Source organism: Miniopterus schreibersii (assembly GCF_964146895.1).
Source record: "Miniopterus schreibersii genome assembly, chromosome: 1".
Classification (NCBI taxonomy): Eukaryota; Metazoa; Chordata; class Mammalia; order Chiroptera; family Miniopteridae; genus Miniopterus; species Miniopterus schreibersii.
Genome location: NC_138101.1, coordinates 174,515,888 through 174,535,017, shown reverse-complemented (window position 1 = coordinate 174,535,017; position 19,130 = coordinate 174,515,888). Strand labels below are relative to the sequence as shown.

Sequence of the window (19,130 nt, the reverse complement as noted above, 5' to 3'; positions counted from 1 at the left end):
GCCACACAATTCAGATTCTCATTACTTATATTCTAAAGTTAAAACCTGAGAAGATTTTAAAACTCGTTTTCATCTTGTTGGTCATGTTCTCAGTGCCACTCGAAGATCACTGTAAGGCTTTATCTTTTCTGTGGCACTGAAATCTGAGACAGAGACTTTAATAACAGTACTAAAAGTTACACAGGATAAACGTTTAAAGTTTGAAGTCTTTTTATGATGCTTGTGGCAGATAAGAGATTATTGTCTGGCTTATAGGCTATGTCCAATCAGAGCTTCGCTATAGTAATAAAATTATGTTTAGAGGCTTATGGTTTACAAAGTTCTTTCCATATGTTGGTTCATTTCCATAACCACTGACATCCACCTCTTTAGACAGGTAGAACCGGCATGATTACCTATATTCTACAGATAAAGAAATGGAGGCTTAGAGTCAGGAAAAGTGACGAGAGTGAAAGTGAGAGCCAGGACTCCGACTGAGGTGAGGTCCTGGACCCCAAGCCAAAGATGTGGTTATGCTGAGGAGCTCACAGTCAAATCTACAGTTTCCCTGAATATGTTTTACAGTGATTTCTGTGAACTATTTTCATTTCAATTCAAATCATTCACCTTGAAAATCAAGCAATTTAGTAAACACACTCACACACACACAGAAAGTGCTATAGACCAGGCCTTTGAAAGCTTAAATGGAAGCAAAATACCTGGTAAAATGAAATCCTTTCCACTAATCTTTCCTCTGTCTCTTCCACCAAACTCACAGAGGGCAGTGTAGATACCAGGATTTCCAGGTCCTTCTCAAGAGATGCATAGTTTTCATCAAATTCTTCCCATTTCTAAAGAATCAAGAACATAAAACCAATAGGAGCCCTTTTAATTAATCCAAGACAGTGACAAAATCATAAAAATAAAATCATAAAAATAAAAATGAACTCTGAGACGTACACAAAATTAAAGCACAGGTTCTAGGGGTTTCTGAGGTAGATCGCCCACTCTAGTGAGAGCTCAGTAACTAATGGAAATAAATAATCCCAGTGCCTTTGCAGAGGTCCTTCCTCACCCGAGAATATTTTTTCCATTACTTTTCAGAGAGAGTGGAAGGGAGAGAGAGAAAAAACATCAATGTGAGAGAGACACAGACTGGTTGCCTCCCACACGTGTCCTGACCAGGGATTGAGCCTGCAACCGGGGTTTGTGCCCTTGACCAAAATTGAACCGAGACCCTTCAGTCCATAGGCTGGCACTCTAACCACTGAGAAAACCAGCCAGGGCTGGAGGTTTTTAAAAATCCAGTTGGCATCAGCGCTTTATATTTGACTCATCTAACAGAATAGGGGCTGAAGTGATTACGTTACAGTGATATTCTCAGCAGACACCTCCGTGGAGGCTTTAGGGCCACAGGGGAGCCGCTCTCTCAGGTGCAGAGGCAAAGGGCCAACTTTTAAAGCTTCTCAACAGATGATCCTGTTAGGCTGTTTCCTCCCTCCCTGCCCCAATGCCCAGTCCACGGAGCACTGTCCTAATGTGGTGCTCAGAGCATAACTTCACTGCTTGAGGTGGTGGGTTTACACTTCATCAGGGGAGAAGTACCACCTTAGCCTGAATCTTGCCTTGTCCTGGCTGTTTCCACAGAAGCCCACTTCTGGGGTCTCTGCACATTACAGAGCCGACATATGGACACTAAATAGTATCTGTTGGAAAAATAACCACCTTGCTAATTCTCTTATCTATTGAAATAGTGGGTCACCTGGCTATTCGAGGCACTCGCTGGGATCATGAAGTCTTATTTTTGATACCATGAAATATTACTATAAATATCCATTTGACACACAAACTAGAAAATTCTAGTAGCACAAAATAACACCATATCGTATCACATTATATAGTTGAATATTTCCTTGCTTTTTGTTTATTTTCTTTAGGTGCTAACGTCTACTGCATTTAAAAAGTTACAGGGGGGGAATCTTAAAATTGAGAAACTGCTTTATGCAAGCTTAATTTTTTTCTTGGAATTGGGACGAGATTGTCATGAATCCACTTCAGCGGCAGAAAGAACATCTGATTCAGGAAGTACAGTTTCTGAACCAGTGAGTCCTTCATCCAAATGATCTCACTCAAGATCTCAATGTGCTTTCGGTTCTGTCTAATTGCACTACACAAACCTAGATGGTAGAAAGATGCTGTGCGGTGCCTAATGTACATATAAGAAACCTGGAGAGTACGATGCTAAGTGAGATAGGCCAGGTAGAGAAAGACAAACATCACATGATCTCACTTACAGGTGGAATCTAAGGAACAAAATAAACTGATAAACAAGATAGGACCACAGACATGGAAGCATGAAACAGACAGAGATCTCAAAGGGAGGGCGGGAAGAGATCAGCCAAAGAACTCATAGTATGTATGCACAGTCCATGGGCACAGACGACAGGTGGGAAGGCCTGGGGGGGGGGGGCAAAGGGGGAAAATGGGGGACATCTGTAATAGTCTCAACAATAAAATAAATTTAAAACCAAAAGGAGAGACCAGAGGGAGGAAACGAGATGGTGGGGTAGACAAAAGCAGTGCCCACCGCCTCCCACAACCACATCAAAATTACAACTAAAATACAGAACCACCATCACTCAGAAACCGCCTGAAATCTAGCAGAACAGAAGCCCTACAAGGAGAGAACTGAAGGAGCAAAGAGACCGACCTTCATTAATGATACTGAAGTCATTCCCGGAGTAACAGAGGAAAACAAAATGCGATTTGAAGAAGAGCTACAGTCTAAAGATGATAAAAAACCACCTGATAAGTGAATGATCCTGGAATGCATTACTGATTTTGGACTCCAATCTAGAGCCAAGAAAAGGCAACATTTCTTTTACTGTTAGGAATAAAAGGAGGGGGGGGGGGAGGAAGTTACCTTGCTTTGTTTGCTAGGAAGTACATCAGCCAGATTATAATGTAATGCTCTTTTAAGTGATCTTATTTTACTTATTAAACCAAAACCTATTTGTGGTGTCACTTGAAAAAAATAAAACAAAAAGAAACCTCAGCTACTATTTCTTTCAGGGAGTAGCAGTGAGAACTAGAGGCAAGGTTCCACATTCCTCCTTGTGGTTCCCATTTAATTACTGCTTAGAGACATCCAGATACTAGTTTTTGACACCTGGAGGGTGGTGGTTGACAACCTGGAATTTCCGGCTTCAGTTTATGTAACCCACATACCTGCAACAGACTCTGCAGCTTTATTCCACATTGGCATGACTTTTCTTCTAGTAATTTAACTTCTTTTACTTGTTCTGCCCAAGATGCCTCTTTCTTTTGCAATAAAGAAGGAAGCATTTTGATGGAGGATGTCTGGATTAACAGCATGTCAGCAACAAGCTTCTGGAAAAAAAGCTGTAAAATGGAGAAGGTTTAATATTTATTTCTGCAATGGGAAGTGTCAAAAACCAAGCTACTTTAAGTCTTTATCCTGTTACATTTGCTCTTTTAACCCCAAATCCCAGGACAGCCATGTGGCATCAAACACCTGACAAAACAAAACGAATATTGACTATGTATCCCTTAGTCTTTGAACATTAATGACATTTTAACAAATCTTAAAGAGAAATCATCCTAAGTAATATTTTCCACAAAACAGTCCACGTTAAAGGGCAACCATTATTAATTGGTTAATTTTTAAATAATACATATATATCTTTATTGATTTCAGAGACAGGAAGGGAGAGGGGGAGAGAGAGAGAAACATCAATGATGAGAGTCATTGACCGGCTGCCTCCTGCACGCCCCCTGCTGGCGATTGAGCCCGTGACCGGGGCATGTGCCCTGATCCAGAATCGAACCTCAATCTCCTGGATCCTGGGTCAACGCCCAACCGCGGAGGCACGCTGGGCAATTAGTTAATTTCTATTTCCAGTGAGATCTTCCTAAATCAGTTATTCAGAATTAAGAAACTTTACAAAGAGGTAGATAATGATGTAGCTGATTAATTTCAAGCCAGTAAATTGGATGGATACACGTGTTAGCCCAAGGAGCCCACAGTCTACAGCTGGGGCTCCTAAACTCTGACTCTTCATTTCTACTCAATAAAATAGCTAAGCAAAGGGAATTTGTTGACGGGAACTTTGGGGGTCCTGGTACGTAACAGCTCCCAGAATGGCACTTTAAGAGCCTTTACAGGGGAAGGCTTTCCTCCAGGTGGTCCGCCTCCATTTACATCAGCTGTCCCCTCTCCTTGCGGGAAGAGCCTTCGGGTCCCTTGTGAAGAACACATGGAGGGTTTACACAGCAGCTCACACAGGGCCCATCAACTGACATTGTTTTCTCTTCTTCCCCTCCATCCTTTACACATATTTACCTCAGAATTTCTTAGACTAAGGCCTACTTATCAAAGGCTTGACTTAAGCCTGTTGAAGGCAGGAACTGCCTTACATATTTATTATCAGCCCTTAAATCACTACGTCTTTTGTTGGTGATCATGAGGTTTGTTTAATGAAATGAATGGAAAACTAAAGGGTTTACTGTAACATGACACTAGGTATACATTTATATATTTAAATGGTATTTCTTTTTATCTCAGGTCTCAGGAAGCCTTTTCTAAACTTCTAAATTTCCCCTATTAAAAGCTCTCAAAGCACATATCCCAATTTTAATTTTAAATTTATCTGAATAACTCCGTGATAAATGTCTTCTCAATCAACTGAAAGCTCCACCAACGTAAGGAACTACATCTGCTTTTCATTCACCAGCATGTTCTTTGAGCTTAGCTGGGCTCCTGATGCAGTTAGCATTCTGATGGACGCTTGTTAAAAGAATGAATGAGTGATGCGTATTTCCCCAAGGGAGAAAGTGGACGCTCTCCGTTCACACTCAGAAAAACGCTGTCTATGAAAAGGTGCTCCGACCTGCGTGTCTCACCTTGTGATCCTGTATCTGAGCCTGTAAGGCGCCTTTACTTTTGGTTTGTTGTAAGTGGTCACGAGCAAGCTTCTCCTTCCCGATATTCACCAGTTCCTCCAAGCCTTGCAACAGCGCATCCTGCTGGCTCTCGGTGACGAAAGGGCTGCTGAGCTCCGAGTACCTGGCTCTCAGGATACCCCACATGCTGTCAAGTACATCCTGAAAAGAAAGAGCAGGTTGCCCAAACATTTTCATCCAGCCACGAAAATAATAAAATGAAAAACAAATCTAAACTCCCTTGGTGGGAGAAAAAAAAAAATCTTTAAATAATCATAATAAATAATCCTTATAAATAATCATAGTAATTCACTGCTTGAATGTTTTCTGCTCAGACACACCTCTAATTTGTACACCTCTTGGAGTTGAGCATAAGGTAAGTGAAGCCTCTCCCCTTCGGCTCTGAGTTTTGCTACTCGGCTCTCTGAGTTCTGCAGCTCTGCTGTACATGCATCTGCTTTCTAAAGAGACAATGAAAAAGTGGGAACATTTTAAATAAGTTAGAGAAGGGTACGTATTTATTAAAAAATTAAATTAAGGGAAAATGGAAATCCCACTTTCCCTCCCTCCCTTCCATCTCTCCCCAAAGTACCACAGCCGACAGTTTGTTCCTAGTGCCTTCTAACTGCATACTAGTAGCGGTACCAGTGCACGTCCTTAAACTCACTGAATTGCACACATCATTCTGTTCTGCAGTTTGCACAACTCACTTATTGGATCCTCAGCATGTCCTCAAATCAGTACAAACACGACTGGCTCCTTTTAAACAGACAACTGGCTGCACACTATGTTTGTTACAGTCTGCTCTTAATAGACTTGTGGGTTATTTAGAGATTTTAACTCAAGCAGTGCTGCCTGGTCCATCCTTGAATATTTACATACACATTTATCTTTATGCACTTATTTCCTTCAGATAAATGCATTCCAGCATCTAGAGCAGTGCCTGAACACAGCAGGTCCTCAATTAATGCTTGCTCAATAAAGAGATGAAATGAAACCCCTTCTGAATAGAAGAGCATTTATGCTGAAAATTTTGATACAGTCCAGCCAAAAGATCCTCCATCAGCACTTCTACGGAGAGGGTGAGGGTGGATTTCCCAACACTGCCCAAGCTTGAAATTTTGCCCAGGTGACAGGTAACGATGGCCTGTTGTTTTGATTTATACTTCATAAAGTACTACTTAAGCAATATTTCCAAAGGTCAACATAAATATTTTCATTTTTATTTATTTATGTTAGCCTTGCCACTGATAACAAAGGGAAGGGGCTCAGAAGCACGGCTCATACACAAGACTCTGGTCTGAGGTTAGGGCAGTCTGCACGACCTTGACTTGATTACCTGAAGCTGTTCATCAATACTCTGGCCACTAATTTCATTCAAAGACTGCTGTAAAGATGTCTTATTCTTAAGAAGTTGATCATATAATCGTTTTATTTCATTCTGTACAAAAAGATAAATGCAAGAACAGTGAGAATTTCATTTAGGCCTTCAATACCTTTTTAAAAAAAAAATTTAGTGGTCCTTTAATTTTTGTGCTATCAGAAATTTCAAACATATACCAAAACAGAGAAATCCCTGCATTACCATGATCCAGCTTTAACAATGACTGACTTGCAGCTGGTCGTCTGTCCTCTGTATCTCCCTGGAGCCCTCTCGACTCTACAAAACCTCCCTCCCCTCAGATTATTTTGAAGCAAATCCCAGATATCATAGTATTTCATCAGTATATGTGTCAGTACGTATCTCTAGAAGATAAAGATGCCTCCCTTTAAAAATATCTCAAATCAATAATAATTCTTTAGTATTATTAACAGTCCAGGCAGGGTTCACATTTCTCTATTTGCCTATAATTTTTTGTTTTGTTTTTTTTAAATTGGGATCTAAATGAGGCCCAATAGGTTGCAATGGATTAACAGGTGTCCTAAATCTCCTATAATCAGCAGGCTTCCTACCCCTCTCTCTTTTCTGCTTCTTAGATTTTGTGAGAGTGGGGATATAATGGGACATTTATTTTGCTCAGCTTCCCACTGTCTGGATTTGGCTGACTGCACCCCCATATGCCGCTAACATATTCTTCCCTGGTGTCTATTTTACTTAAATTCTAGAGGCTTTATCAGGTTTGCTTTTATGGGCAAGACTCCTTCATAAGTGGTAGTGTTTTTCTTTTCTTTTTTCATTAGGCAATTTTAGTAGCTTCCTAACTAATCTACCTGCCTTAAGTCTCTCCTCCAGTCCACATTAGACAGCCATCAGATGAGTCTACCTGAAACATACACAAGCTGTCATTTCTTTGCTCAAAAACTTTAATGGCTCCCTCTTACCGAGAAATCCTCCCACACGACACTCACTGAGTGGCTGAGTGCAACAAAGGAAAGAAACAGTGCTTCAGCTCAACATAAATCCATACCCGAGACTTTGGAAAGGCCTTGGCTTTCGAATGGACTCCAACCACGAGCAGAAGAACTAAAAGACCTTCACGGAAAGAAAGCCTCACCGCTTTCCTTAGCAATTCCTACTCACGAAGCCCACCAGGAACAGGAATTCCTGGGAATTAGGGGTCCGTGCTGCACCCTAACAGCAGGCGGAGCGCCCAGACGCGTACCTGGTAGCTGCGGTTGTAGTCGAGGCCAGCTTTCAGGGACTTGCTTCTGGACGCAGCGGCAGCCTGCGTGTGCTCCAGGTAAACTTGGAGGCTGTCAAAGCATTCAGGGAACAAGCTGGCGTTCCTGCCAGGCCGAGCCATGGCTTTCAAAAGATCACCCTTCTTGTCACTCATAGCTAAGTACAGTTTTTTCAGCTCAAGAGCCAGTACCTGCAAAGTGGAGAGGCAGGAAGACAGTGAATGAGCTCGGAGTGCCAAAGGCTTCAGCTCTGGTTTAAGTAGGGGGCTGACCGCGACAACAGGCAGCACGTGGGCTTGCTGAAGTCCCCTACCTCGTGGTACGCTTGCTGGGCACCAACATCCTCTCTGCAGAGCCCAGGCGTCTGCAGCAGCTCCTCCACGCTGCCGAGGCACCGACTGAGGGTCAGAAACAGTTCGAATAACTGTTTATCCAAATATCTGTATGTTTCCTCTGTCATGTTTTCCTGAATCAAGGGGAGAAGAGAAAAATCATTAGGATTCCTTGCCTTCCTCTGCCTACATTTTCCCTGGTTTCCGTTACACCTTACGATTTGTTATACTTTTTTAGAATTAGTCATTTCAAACACTTTGTGAACGACGTAGCAGAAGAAATAAATAAAATGAAGATGTTAAACTCTGAGAGAAACAAGTTTGAGAAACTCAGTGTTAGGTAGGGAGTTGACTGTTGGATGGAACTAAGAGGTAAGTAAATCACAAGATGAAGGACTTGGTTAGTGGGGCCATCCAGGGGGGAGTGTGGCCCCAGAGAAATACTACCCGACCTCCCCCTGCTCCTGCCTCCCACATTTTAATGGAGAAAGCAGGTAAAGGAAATCTAGTATGGCCTAGAGAAGGGAAAGGAGGCAAGAAAGTCGAAGGGGTTGATCAGAAAGAGGTATAATATCTTAAAGATAAGGGTGGTACAGCGATACTGTGTTGCACATTTGAAAGTTGCTAGAAGAGCAGGTCTTAAAAGGTCTCATCACAAGGAAAAAAATTTGTAACTACGTTTGGTGGCAGATGTGAATTAGACTTATTGTGGCCAGCATTTCGCAGCATATACAAATATTGAATCATTATGTTGTACACCTGAAACTAATGTAATGGATGTCAATTATATCTCAATTAAAAAAAGAAGGATGGGCTATGAAGCAGGGGAGAGTTAGGAATGTCATTTATGGGCTGATTATAAGCATTAAGGCGACCCTTAGATGGAGAACTCCATGGGGGACCCCTAAGGTTGTCCAATTATGCCCTGGTAAGTTTAAGAGCCACAAGGTCTGCTTTAGCACAAGCTGTTGGAACCACCTCTTTTTCTTTGCCCATGATCACTTTGAATTTTTGACCAGTTACAAGTGATTTAGGAGCACGCTAAAGCTAGTAATTGCCCCAATTCCAGCTGTTTCCCACCACCTTCTCTGATGGAGACTTACAGTACCCAGCACACGTCCCAGCACTAAGCCTACTCAAGGCTGGAAACCTGACCAGCCTTCCTTCTCTAATCTCAGAGCACCACTGCAGAGAGTACTCATCAGTCACCATCCTTGTTCCTGCTAATCCTGCGCTCAGGCTCAGAAGCCGTTGCCCTTGGTGCCCTAGGAAGCCACTGCTAAATTTATCAGAGTTGGCAGGAGAGATAAATTCTGTTTGCCGTTCTAAAACCCATTCCATTATGTGTTCTATTATTTGTCTGTAAAAAAACATGACCAATTTACAATATCACATCTCCCTTTTTTGTTACTGCCGTGGGGAAAGTATATAACATGCAGCTGCTACCTGTGTCTGAAGATTATTTGCCTCTTGACGCAAGTCTTCAAGTTGAGTAGTGTAAGTTTTCAGTTCTTCAGCAGTTGGGTATCTAAAGTTATACACACTCACACTGGGTAGAATGCTCATATCTGTGGCAACCTATTTTTAAAAGGGGAAACGCTGTTAGAGACCATCTGAGATCTTGCTGGTGTTAATGTAAAACAACAAAAATGCCTTAGCGTTAGCATGCTATCTTCCAAATTACCTCCTTGGTTTATAAGAAAAAAGTAATTAAATTTTAAATATTTTGGACAGTTGGAAAAGTCATGACAGGCTTCACGTAGACACTTGAGGGTCCATTTAGACAGCAAAACAAAGGAACACAAACCATAATTTAAAAAACCGAGTAAAACCACTAATCCTTCAATTTAGTAGCAATGCTCTCCAGTTACCAGGCTAGCTGCTTCTCCTCCCGTTTACTGGTCAACTCCTGGTATATAGACAACTCTTAGAATAAAATACAGTCACCTCAGGGACAGATCTGATCTTGATTTTGTTACTGAAAGCTAAATAAGTATTGAAAATGAGCTGTGACTTCAGAAGGGAGGATGATTCAGAGTTAATGTCTTTCTGAAGTGGGAAAACTGACACAGAAAGAAACAGGGTGGGGTGGCAGATGCTTCTGCTTGGGGAAAGAGCCATCAGTGGCGTTCTGTTCTTGGAAAACGAACGATGTGCATGTTATGGTGTGTGTAACAGGAGAAAGCAAGACTAAAGCCCTACCCATGAGCTGGATTCAACTTTAACTGGTCTAATGAGGTTCTCTGCAGAATAGAACTGAAAAGGCCCCCCCAGACTGGGGAATTGGGAAATCACTGGTAACCTTTGTCTTGGGAGCTTGAGTGCAATGTTGAAGGCAGAAGCTTGGCTGCTGTGAGCAGCAGCGCTATCCTGCTCATGGGCTCCTCGTTTGGAGAGAAATCCAGCAGTAGTTGGCACAGGATGAGTAAAACTAGTAATGGCAATGAGGAGGGGTGCCAGTGGAAATGCCCACTGAGAGGTACCATTGGAACAGGGGCCAGCACACTGCAGATTCCAAAGAATCTTTTGATGGATGAATGACACTCATACAGCACTGTATCATTTTTGGAAGTGTTTTTTCTACATATATTATTTATTCCTTTTGTCAACATCAGAAACGCCCAAAACTGTAGACAATTTTTAGGAGGTTATTTGAGCCAAAGTGACAATTGTTGGGAGGCAAATCTCACTAGACTGAGAAAATGCTCCAGAGAATGGCAGTTTTACAGTTTATATTATACATGAGAATCAAAGGAGGAGACATAAGGAGAGTTATGTGAGATTCACTGGCAGTGGATTAGGGAGGCGGGAGAAAGCAAAGAGGGGAAAACTCTGAGGCTGGATAAAGAGTGAAACAGGGAGTCACCCACTCTTTTACACTGGTGGGTACAGGATCGTTAACAGTTAACATTTACAGCACAGAGAGGTGTTGGAGAACAAGGCAACAATGAGGGGCTCTGTGCTCCGGTGCTCTGGTGGGAGTTTGTGCCCTGAGGGGTCTGGAAGAGGAGATTACGCGGACATTCCAAACGTGTGTTATTTTAGATGCAAAAAGACAACAGGCAGGCTCAGCTAAGGTAAAGACTGACCTTTGGTCAAGGAAGCTTCAGGCCTAGGATGTGACCGCCCACCATGATCTGCTTTTAGTTAGAAATTTTTACGTGCAGACCATCTCATAATAGTAATTTTCAGTCTGAGTTTGTAGGACCCGCCACGTGGCCTCCCCTGAGCTTGTCAGGTTTAGTATGTGGCCCCTTTTTCACCCACACTTTATTCATTCAATATACAGTAACAGAGACTGTCTGATGTTCCAGGTGCTGTGCCGGGCACTCGAATACGAACCAGGCAGACGCGAGCTCTCTTCTCCTACCATCTAACGGGGACACGGACAATCAACAGGCACACAGATAGTGAGAGCTACGAGCAGGGAAGCCCAGGGTGCTACAGAAGCACAAAGCGGGGGGCACTTAAGTAAGGCTGACTTCCAGGACGGTGAGAGGGAGTCAGCCAAGCAAAAAACACACTTGGCATCTTTGCTTTCTGAAAACAAATTGCTGCATAATGCAGAATGTACCTGTGTATTTAATGAACGCTTGTTGGCCTTTCAAAGATAAACACGCTTATTTACCCTGTGTGCACAGACACACTGACCTGAGGCTCCACAACCTGAGGGGGAGGCTGCCTTATTTTCGACGACAGCTCCTGATGTAAATACTGCCACTCATCCCCATTTCGGCCCTGGCCGGACAGGACTGAGTCTGGAGCACCATGTTCAGGGCCAGATGCCTCACCACTTTCAAGAAAAAAACAAAAGGTGCAAAGAGCAATCAACACACAAAAATTGTATCGCCTTCAATGTTTTGTAAGAAACACTCTTAATCCTCCCAACCATCAAACTATTGGATGTAGAACTCTAAAAACTGCCTACCTCACAGACGATTTCTGACTTGTGTCTTCATTGTGTTGGTAACACTCGGGCCACATTTTCTTAGCATTCAATTCTATGAATTTGATGAAATCTTTCTGTTCCATTGGTTTCAACTCCAGTATCTACCATTGAACAAGATTGAAACGGTCCAGTCAATCAAGGTTTTCAATTCTACCCAAGGGTTTCTTCTGTTGAGATCATCTGATTTTGAACTTCCTAAATTATTATTTACTATTTCTCTTTTTTTGCTTGTTTTCTCACTAACTTTTATTTCTCAAAAACCTACTTAAAATATTTCGCACAACCATGTATATAGCACACATGGAAAATCATCAGAAATACACTAACACATTCTGAAATAGGGAAAGAGGTATCGCCGTGACAGAGGTAAGTTCATCCTGAAGATTTACACTTAGTTTGATATAAGGTGCAAGTTAATAAAGTATCAAAGTTAGTGTTCCCAGCTGTGGCAGACGAAAGCAAAGCAGATGCCACAATAAATGCTCAAAACTCAGAGTTGTTGCCCCGGCCAGGTAGCTCACTTGCTTAGAGCGTTGTCTCGATGTGCCTAGGTCGTGGGTTCAATCCCCAGTCAGGGCACATATAAGAAGCAACCAATGAACCTATAAATAAGTGGGACAACATATTGATGTTTCTCTCTCTCTTCCCCTCCCCCCCTCTAAAAATTAATCAATAAATTTTTTTTAACAGAACTCAGAGTTGTTACACACACAGGATCACCACACACCACACTTTCCACTCAGTCACACAGGAGAACACTCCAAGGGCAGTTCGGTATTTAGTTCAAGGGGAAACTCCATATATTAATCTTATCCTACAACTGTTAGGGGCTCACATTACCTGTTGCTGCTGGAAATCCTTCTGTCTGCCGAACTGTGGCCTTTCCATGGTAACAGATTCAAACTCAGAAAGGTTATCTGGTTGGAGAACTTTATGATGCTCAGAAGGTTTCTTTACAATGGTGGAATGCTGCAAAGGATTTTATGATGGTAGACTACTTATTTAAAAAGAGGGCACACTTTATTTCCATTCTAATAATGAGGCTACATAATGGAAACCTTTTATATGAAGTAAATGACTGCATTTTGTTATTTACTATAATTATATACTATGATTCAATGTACTTATTTCAAAACAACTTCAAAACCCACTACATTTGATGAAGAGGTCATCTCATCATTGCCTCAATTTACTTCACCCAATCAATGACTAAAAGTCAAGATATTTATTTTCCCCCCTTAAGAACAAAATAAAATACAAATAAAAAAGAGAAAAATATTATGCTTATAAATTAAAATTTCCCTTACATCTACAACATAAGTAGATTCTTTTAAAAAAGAAATATATTAGGATGAAAGGGGAACCACATGGCTTGTGTATCTGCAGCTAATCTCATTTCTGTGAATAAAAGTCCTCCAAGTAGAACAATCGCCTAAGTACAGATGCAAATCTTATATAGTAAGATCCTACTCATAAGATGTAAATGTGCATTTATAAACACAGAACACTTTTAAGTCACAAGAACACTTTAACTGTTACTATGATCAGAATATGTAAATATTTGTAAATGAATAATGAAAGTACCCTAGAAACAGGTTTTGTGTTTCTGATGTCAAATGTTAATCTTATCTATAAAGGCTTCTTTTTCCAGTCCATTGGAATCACAAAATTCCTTTAAAATGCATCCTTCTTTTATGAAGAAGGCTTATACCAGACCTCACTGCTGGCAAGATCACCCCAATCAAACCCAGCCCAACCCAAACCAAACCAACGCCATCACCAATAACAACCTAGATAGGTAAACTGCACAGCAAAATGAAACCAATAACAAAAGGCAGTGCAACCGTCCCTTCCAGTTTAAAGAGGCACAGTTCTTTCCTAGCTAGTGTAATTCCTCTGTTGTTTCAGCATCTCCACCCAGAGTCCCTTCCTGCTGGGTCTACCATAACCATATATCTGCAGGCAAGTCTATACATAGCAACATTTTACCTGGTCCTCATTATATTTCTCCTGAAGCATCAGCTGGACTTTTTCCAAATTGCACTTCACAGTTTTTAGCTTTGAGGCAAGTGCTTCGGCCTCCTGTTGAGTGGCTCCACTGTCTCCCAAGCCCTGGTCTTTGCAGCTCTCTAACAGAGAGGCAACCTTGTGCTCAATCTCCGTGAGCATAGCCTAGGAAATAAAATCATTTAATTATGCATAGTTTTGGCCTTGAACGAGTGTTATATCCCAATATAAGTTAGATTCCTTCTCTCTACCTAAATGTATATAAGAAGTCCCACGCCCGGCCAGGCGTGGCTCAGGGGTTGAGCGTCGACCTAGGATCCAGGTGATCGGGGTTCGATTCCTGGTCAGGGCACATACCCGGGTTGCGGGCTAGGCAGCCTATCAGTGACTCTCTCATCATTGATGTTTCTCTCTCTCTCCCTCTCCTTTCCTCTCTCTGAAATCAATAAAGATATATTAAAAAAAAAAAAAAAAAAAGAAGTCCCAGAAACACAGGTTGGAAGGGACCTTGCGTGTGGGGGGGGGGGGGCATTTGCACATAATTCCTGTGCTTTACAACTGGGGTGCAACCAAACCAACCCCAAATTGCAGCTGTCATTCTCTAAGATAAGTGTTTCTACAATCACTTTAGAAAACACAGCTGAATGCATCCAGCACAGCATAGTGGTTAAGGACACAGACCCTGGAACTAGACCACCTGGGTTCAGATCCCAGCCCCGCCACGTGGCAGCAGGGTAAACTCGGGCCCCTTGCTTTGCATGAGTGTGCTTCCAGTCGTCTGTAAAATGGAAATAGTAACAGGCCCTACCTCCTGGGGGCACTCTGACCAGTGAGAGTTAAATCCATGTACTTTGGCCAGTGCTTGATACATAGTCTGCGCCGACTATTACTTTTTTCCACCTTCCTAACCTTTTTCTGTTGCAAGTGTTGAGTACTAATTTAAAAAAAAAGAATTCCACAGAACTCTTTGAAAATTCTTTCCCTTGGTCTTTTTTTCTTTTCTTTCTCAAGCCAAATAAGCTTCCAAAATATCAGCAGAAGACCACAGAGCAAATAATTTGGAACCTAAAACACTAAGTCATCGATACAACTGGCCAACTTACACATGGGTCTAAAAATAGCTCAGCTGGATGAGTAAGCCTTCCCGTAAGCCACCGTCATATTCCTCCTCAACAGAGCAAGTCTGCCCGGTCCCGGGGCTCAGCAGCCCAAACAGTCGTGCCAACCGGCTGGGCACACAGCGCGCAGGGGCACGTGGCTCCCACCCCAGCGCTGTGAGCACCTGTGCTAAACACTCAGCACCCGGCCGAGAGCGAGGTTAGTTCTTTGAGAGAAACTTAAGGAAAAACTCTGGCCTTAAAACAAATTTTCAAACAGTATGCGTTCTAACGCCTCCATCCAAGCAAACTACTTGTATCCAGTACACACTTTTCTAGGCTTAAGTAATATGTACCCACAGATTTTAGAGTGGCTGCAAACAGACTCTGCTCCAGTTCCGCGCTCATTTTCTCCACTTAGTTACTCTATATACACTTCCTCGTGGGTCCACACACACATGCTTCATGATTCCAATTTTAATAGTTACAGGTTGATATTCCATGGTTCACTTAACAACAGGAATACGGGTAAGCCTTTAAGCCATTTCCAGTTCTTCATTTTCATAATTAATACTGCCATCAACATTTTTCTCCTTTTTGGGGTTATTTTCAGAGGGTAAATATAAAGTAATGGTCAAAGAAGATGAACATTTTCTACGCTGACAGCTGACCTCCCCAAACACGGAACCATTAGACGAAACTATCAGACTTTAGCGGAGCTATTTCTCCAGAGTTTTCCAGGATGATATAATTTTTGCCAGTGAAATGGAGGAACGAGACAACAGCTGTTTAGAGTCACATGTTTTTAATAGTCAAGGCTGAACATTTCTTCTCAAATTCCCGACTATAATTTTTCTTGACTAATCTTTTTGCACCTGTCCTCTGGACATTTCCCCACTGAGAACTTGGCGTTTTTACAGACCACTGAAAGGCTTTTTATGTTTCAATATTAAATTATATGTGCATGGTGTTACGTAAATAAGTCAAAGATGGACCTGCCCTGGCCGGTTTTGCTCAGTGGCTAGAGCGTCGACCCGTGGACTGAAGGGTCTGGGTTCGATTCTGGCCGAGGGCACGTGCCTCGGTTGCAGGCTCATTCCCGCATGTGGGAGGCAACCAATCGATGTGTCTCTCTCATATATTCGTTTCTCTCTCTCTTCCACTCCCTCTGAAAAGCAACAGAAAAAATATCCTCGGGCACGGATTAAAAAAAAAAAAAAAAAAGATGGCCTTTGTATGTTGGTCCCTCGGTTATTTTAACTGCTCACCGCAGGCCAGGACCATTAGTTCAAATCCCACTGGCGCCAAACTCAAAACTGGACCCCACATGGGCTAGCCATGGTTAAGACAAACTCAGGGGCTCCAGAAGCCCCCAGCCTCTGCTGCCCCTCAGAGCCCCGACATTACCTAGACACACCGGCTCCTCCGGATTCCTGGTCCACCCGGAGATCCGAGATCTCTTCCCCTTCCGGGTGCTGGCCCCACCCCCATCCCATGCCTCCAAGGCCTCCTGCAGCGAGGACCTTCCCAGTCCACCAAGGTCCTGCCCAAATAAAGCTCCTTGTGTGCTACCGCCACCTTGTGGTCGTGTCTTTTCCTTGAGCAGCCCCCAAATCCTGGAACTCACAAGTGGTCCAAGCAGGGAACTGGGTGCTGATCAAGGAACTGGTACGGGGTCCGCCCAATCAGCAGGGCAACCAATTGGCAAACTGACCCTGGGGGGCCTCGAGAGGCTGGTACTCTGCATCTGGAAAGCCACAGGTTCAGTTCGGCACAGTGTTCTGGCCGCAGCACTGCCTTTTCCAGACTCCCAAGCCTCACTGCTTCTCAGCTGCTGGCTAAGATCAAGTGCAGACTTCCCTACCTCATCGGCCAGGCCGGGCGGCTGTGGCAGTATTTGAGTGAAGCCACCCCTCAAGGCTGACTCCTAGGGTCAGAGGTGCTTAGCCGCCCAGGGAAGGAGGTGAGCCTGCCCGCCGCGGTCCCTCAGGAGGCAGGCGCTGGGTGTTGTAAGACTGTGGGCCTGAACGAAAACAGGAGCGGCGAGTCCAATTTGGACCTGGGATGGGCTACCTGCCACCCCCTTCCAGGCTATGGTGGGAAAAGCTCCCTGTGACTGGGCCAGCGACACAGGCTACTCTTGAGAGGGTGTGCTCATCCTTGGGGACCACTGGGGCAGACAAATGGGCCAATGAGGCAGAGACATGGGTCCAAGGCTGGTCTAAGCATGGTTGGGGGATGCGCCTCAGTCGCTGTGACACTCAGTTACACTGCTGTGAAACTGTCATTCTAGTCCCTCCCCGGAGGGTTACAGATATAAGGATTCCCCACCTTTAGGCTGAGCCTGTAAATGTTACTCCAAGTGACTAAAGGCCAGGAGGTTTACATTCCCGCCCCTCCCAAGGAGCAGCAGAAGCGGTCACGGTGAAATGGCAGCAAAGCTTTTAATGCTGTTTCTGCGGTCTTGCAATCAGGATACTCAAGTTTCATTTCTGATGAATAAAATTTCAAAAAACTTACTATTCTGAATAAAAAAAACAGTCAGCATTTATTAAACCCTTGTTATACCTTTTATATAGCAGACACTGGCTTTTATACCTGATCTCATTTAATCCTGGCAAAGCCCTAAGAGATAACCTGCTGACGAAGACAATGAGGGGACAAGTTTACTTCCTCAAAAATGTGGGCTCTAGATTCTCAGCTCTCCTCCACTACGACTGCCTCCCCAAATACTCCGTTTACGTGAACCATTTCAAATAATTACCCTGAGAACAGAAAGTTGAGGTCAACATAAAGGCAGTGGTCAGAGTAACAGAAAGAAACGCAGTGTTGCTTTAAGAGACACTGGCGAAGAGACTGGGTGACTGCTGAGGAGGCAGGCCCTGAACTCCGACCCATCAGCCTTACCTGGCACCCTACCAGCTCCTGTTCCACCACCTGCTGCATGTCTGCGTTTAATGTTTCCGGCTCAAATGCCACGTTGGCTTGGTGCAGCCACAGCTCCAGCTCGGCCACCTGGGTCTTGCAGGCATGGAGGACTTCAGCAGGCTCGGGGCTGGCTTTCTCCACCGTGGAATGAAAAGCTCCTTGCTTGACAGAAAAGCCCAGGTCTTCAGCCTCGATAGGAGGTGTGGCACCCTAAGATAAATCCACAGATAATCCAGTGAGAAGTCAGGAGTCCAAAGTTTTCAGATTTGGGCTTGCGAAGACGTGTGCACTTGTTCCATTTCCCCAGTTAAGAGAAAAAAGAATTACACACACAGACACACACAGACACACACAGACACACACACACGGGCAGAAGAAAGAAAAGAAAACTGCACCTCCACACTCATAGCAACAACCACGTGACCTGGCGCCCCAGGTCGCCAAGCAGCCGATCGGCAGGTACACAGGGACAGCGTTCCCCGGCACAGAGACGCAAACAGCCTCCCAGTGCGCTCGGCGTCGGGCCCCAGGAGACAGGTGAGTGTCGTGAGAGGGTGTGCGCGTGGGTGTGCGTGTCTGAAACACTTCAGCGAACCGGCCGGTGTTTACAGTTGCGTGAAGTGATTGAGCAATGCTTACACTGCTGTGCGCTCTGTTCAAACAAGATCTGTACACACTGGCTGGGGAACAAGGAAACATACACACGCTTTTAACATCTTCTCGGGGAGTCAGATTATAAAATATTTCAGTTTTTTTCCTCCCTAACATACAGGCCATTACTCATCTATACTTCTGTCAAACATAGCTTGAGTCTAGTAAGGAGCTTCAGTGAGGTAATCAGGAAACTTTTCTTCCACTTTTCAGAGAGAAGCCCTAAAACTGATTTCCACCTTCTAGATACTCAAGTATTATTGCGTTTAGAGCCAGATGCTTATAGTACAGTATAAAAAGGTGTGATGTCGCCTTTTTGTACTGAAACAGTAAGGTTGCTTCTTGATCCAGCAGAAAAATTTCTTGTAGGTAACAGATGAAAATGTTCTAATAATTATATAATAGATATTTTCCATTTGGAGGTAAAAGATGATCTGATACAGAACTGTATTTGCTTCCTACATCGTTTTCCAGAATACTGAAAGATATCATTAATAACCCTTCTAGAAAAATTCCTTTAGGAATAAGGATTTGTGTTTTGCTCTACAAAATTACTGATCAATACGTATCTTATTATGTGTATGAGCAAATACAGTGTTTTCC

At 43.4% G+C, this 19,130-nt stretch overlaps 1 protein-coding gene across 6 annotated transcripts in view; it reads right to left on the bottom strand.

The window, feature by feature from the left end:
- The window catches only part of SYNE2 (spectrin repeat containing nuclear envelope protein 2), a 276,194-nt gene that overhangs the window by 67,464 nt on the left and 189,600 nt on the right, over positions 1–19,130 (bottom strand). For all 6 annotated transcript variants that reach the window (XM_081146179.1, XM_081146181.1, XM_081146184.1 and 3 more), the window contains 13 exons: positions 17,856–18,086; positions 13,834–14,016; positions 12,685–12,813; positions 11,824–11,945; positions 11,547–11,688; positions 9,342–9,473; positions 7,877–8,029; positions 7,545–7,754; positions 6,281–6,382; positions 5,283–5,402; positions 4,903–5,103; positions 3,208–3,381; positions 699–830 (listed from right to left, as the gene is read on the bottom strand). In XM_081146179.1, the coding sequence (XP_081002305.1) occupies positions 699–830; positions 3,208–3,381; positions 4,903–5,103; positions 5,283–5,402; positions 6,281–6,382; positions 7,545–7,754; positions 7,877–8,029; positions 9,342–9,473; positions 11,547–11,688; positions 11,824–11,945; positions 12,685–12,813; positions 13,834–14,016; positions 17,856–18,086 (2,031 nt within the window). The remainder of the gene's footprint in view (positions 1–698; positions 831–3,207; positions 3,382–4,902; positions 5,104–5,282; positions 5,403–6,280; positions 6,383–7,544; positions 7,755–7,876; positions 8,030–9,341; positions 9,474–11,546; positions 11,689–11,823; positions 11,946–12,684; positions 12,814–13,833; positions 14,017–17,855; positions 18,087–19,130) is intronic.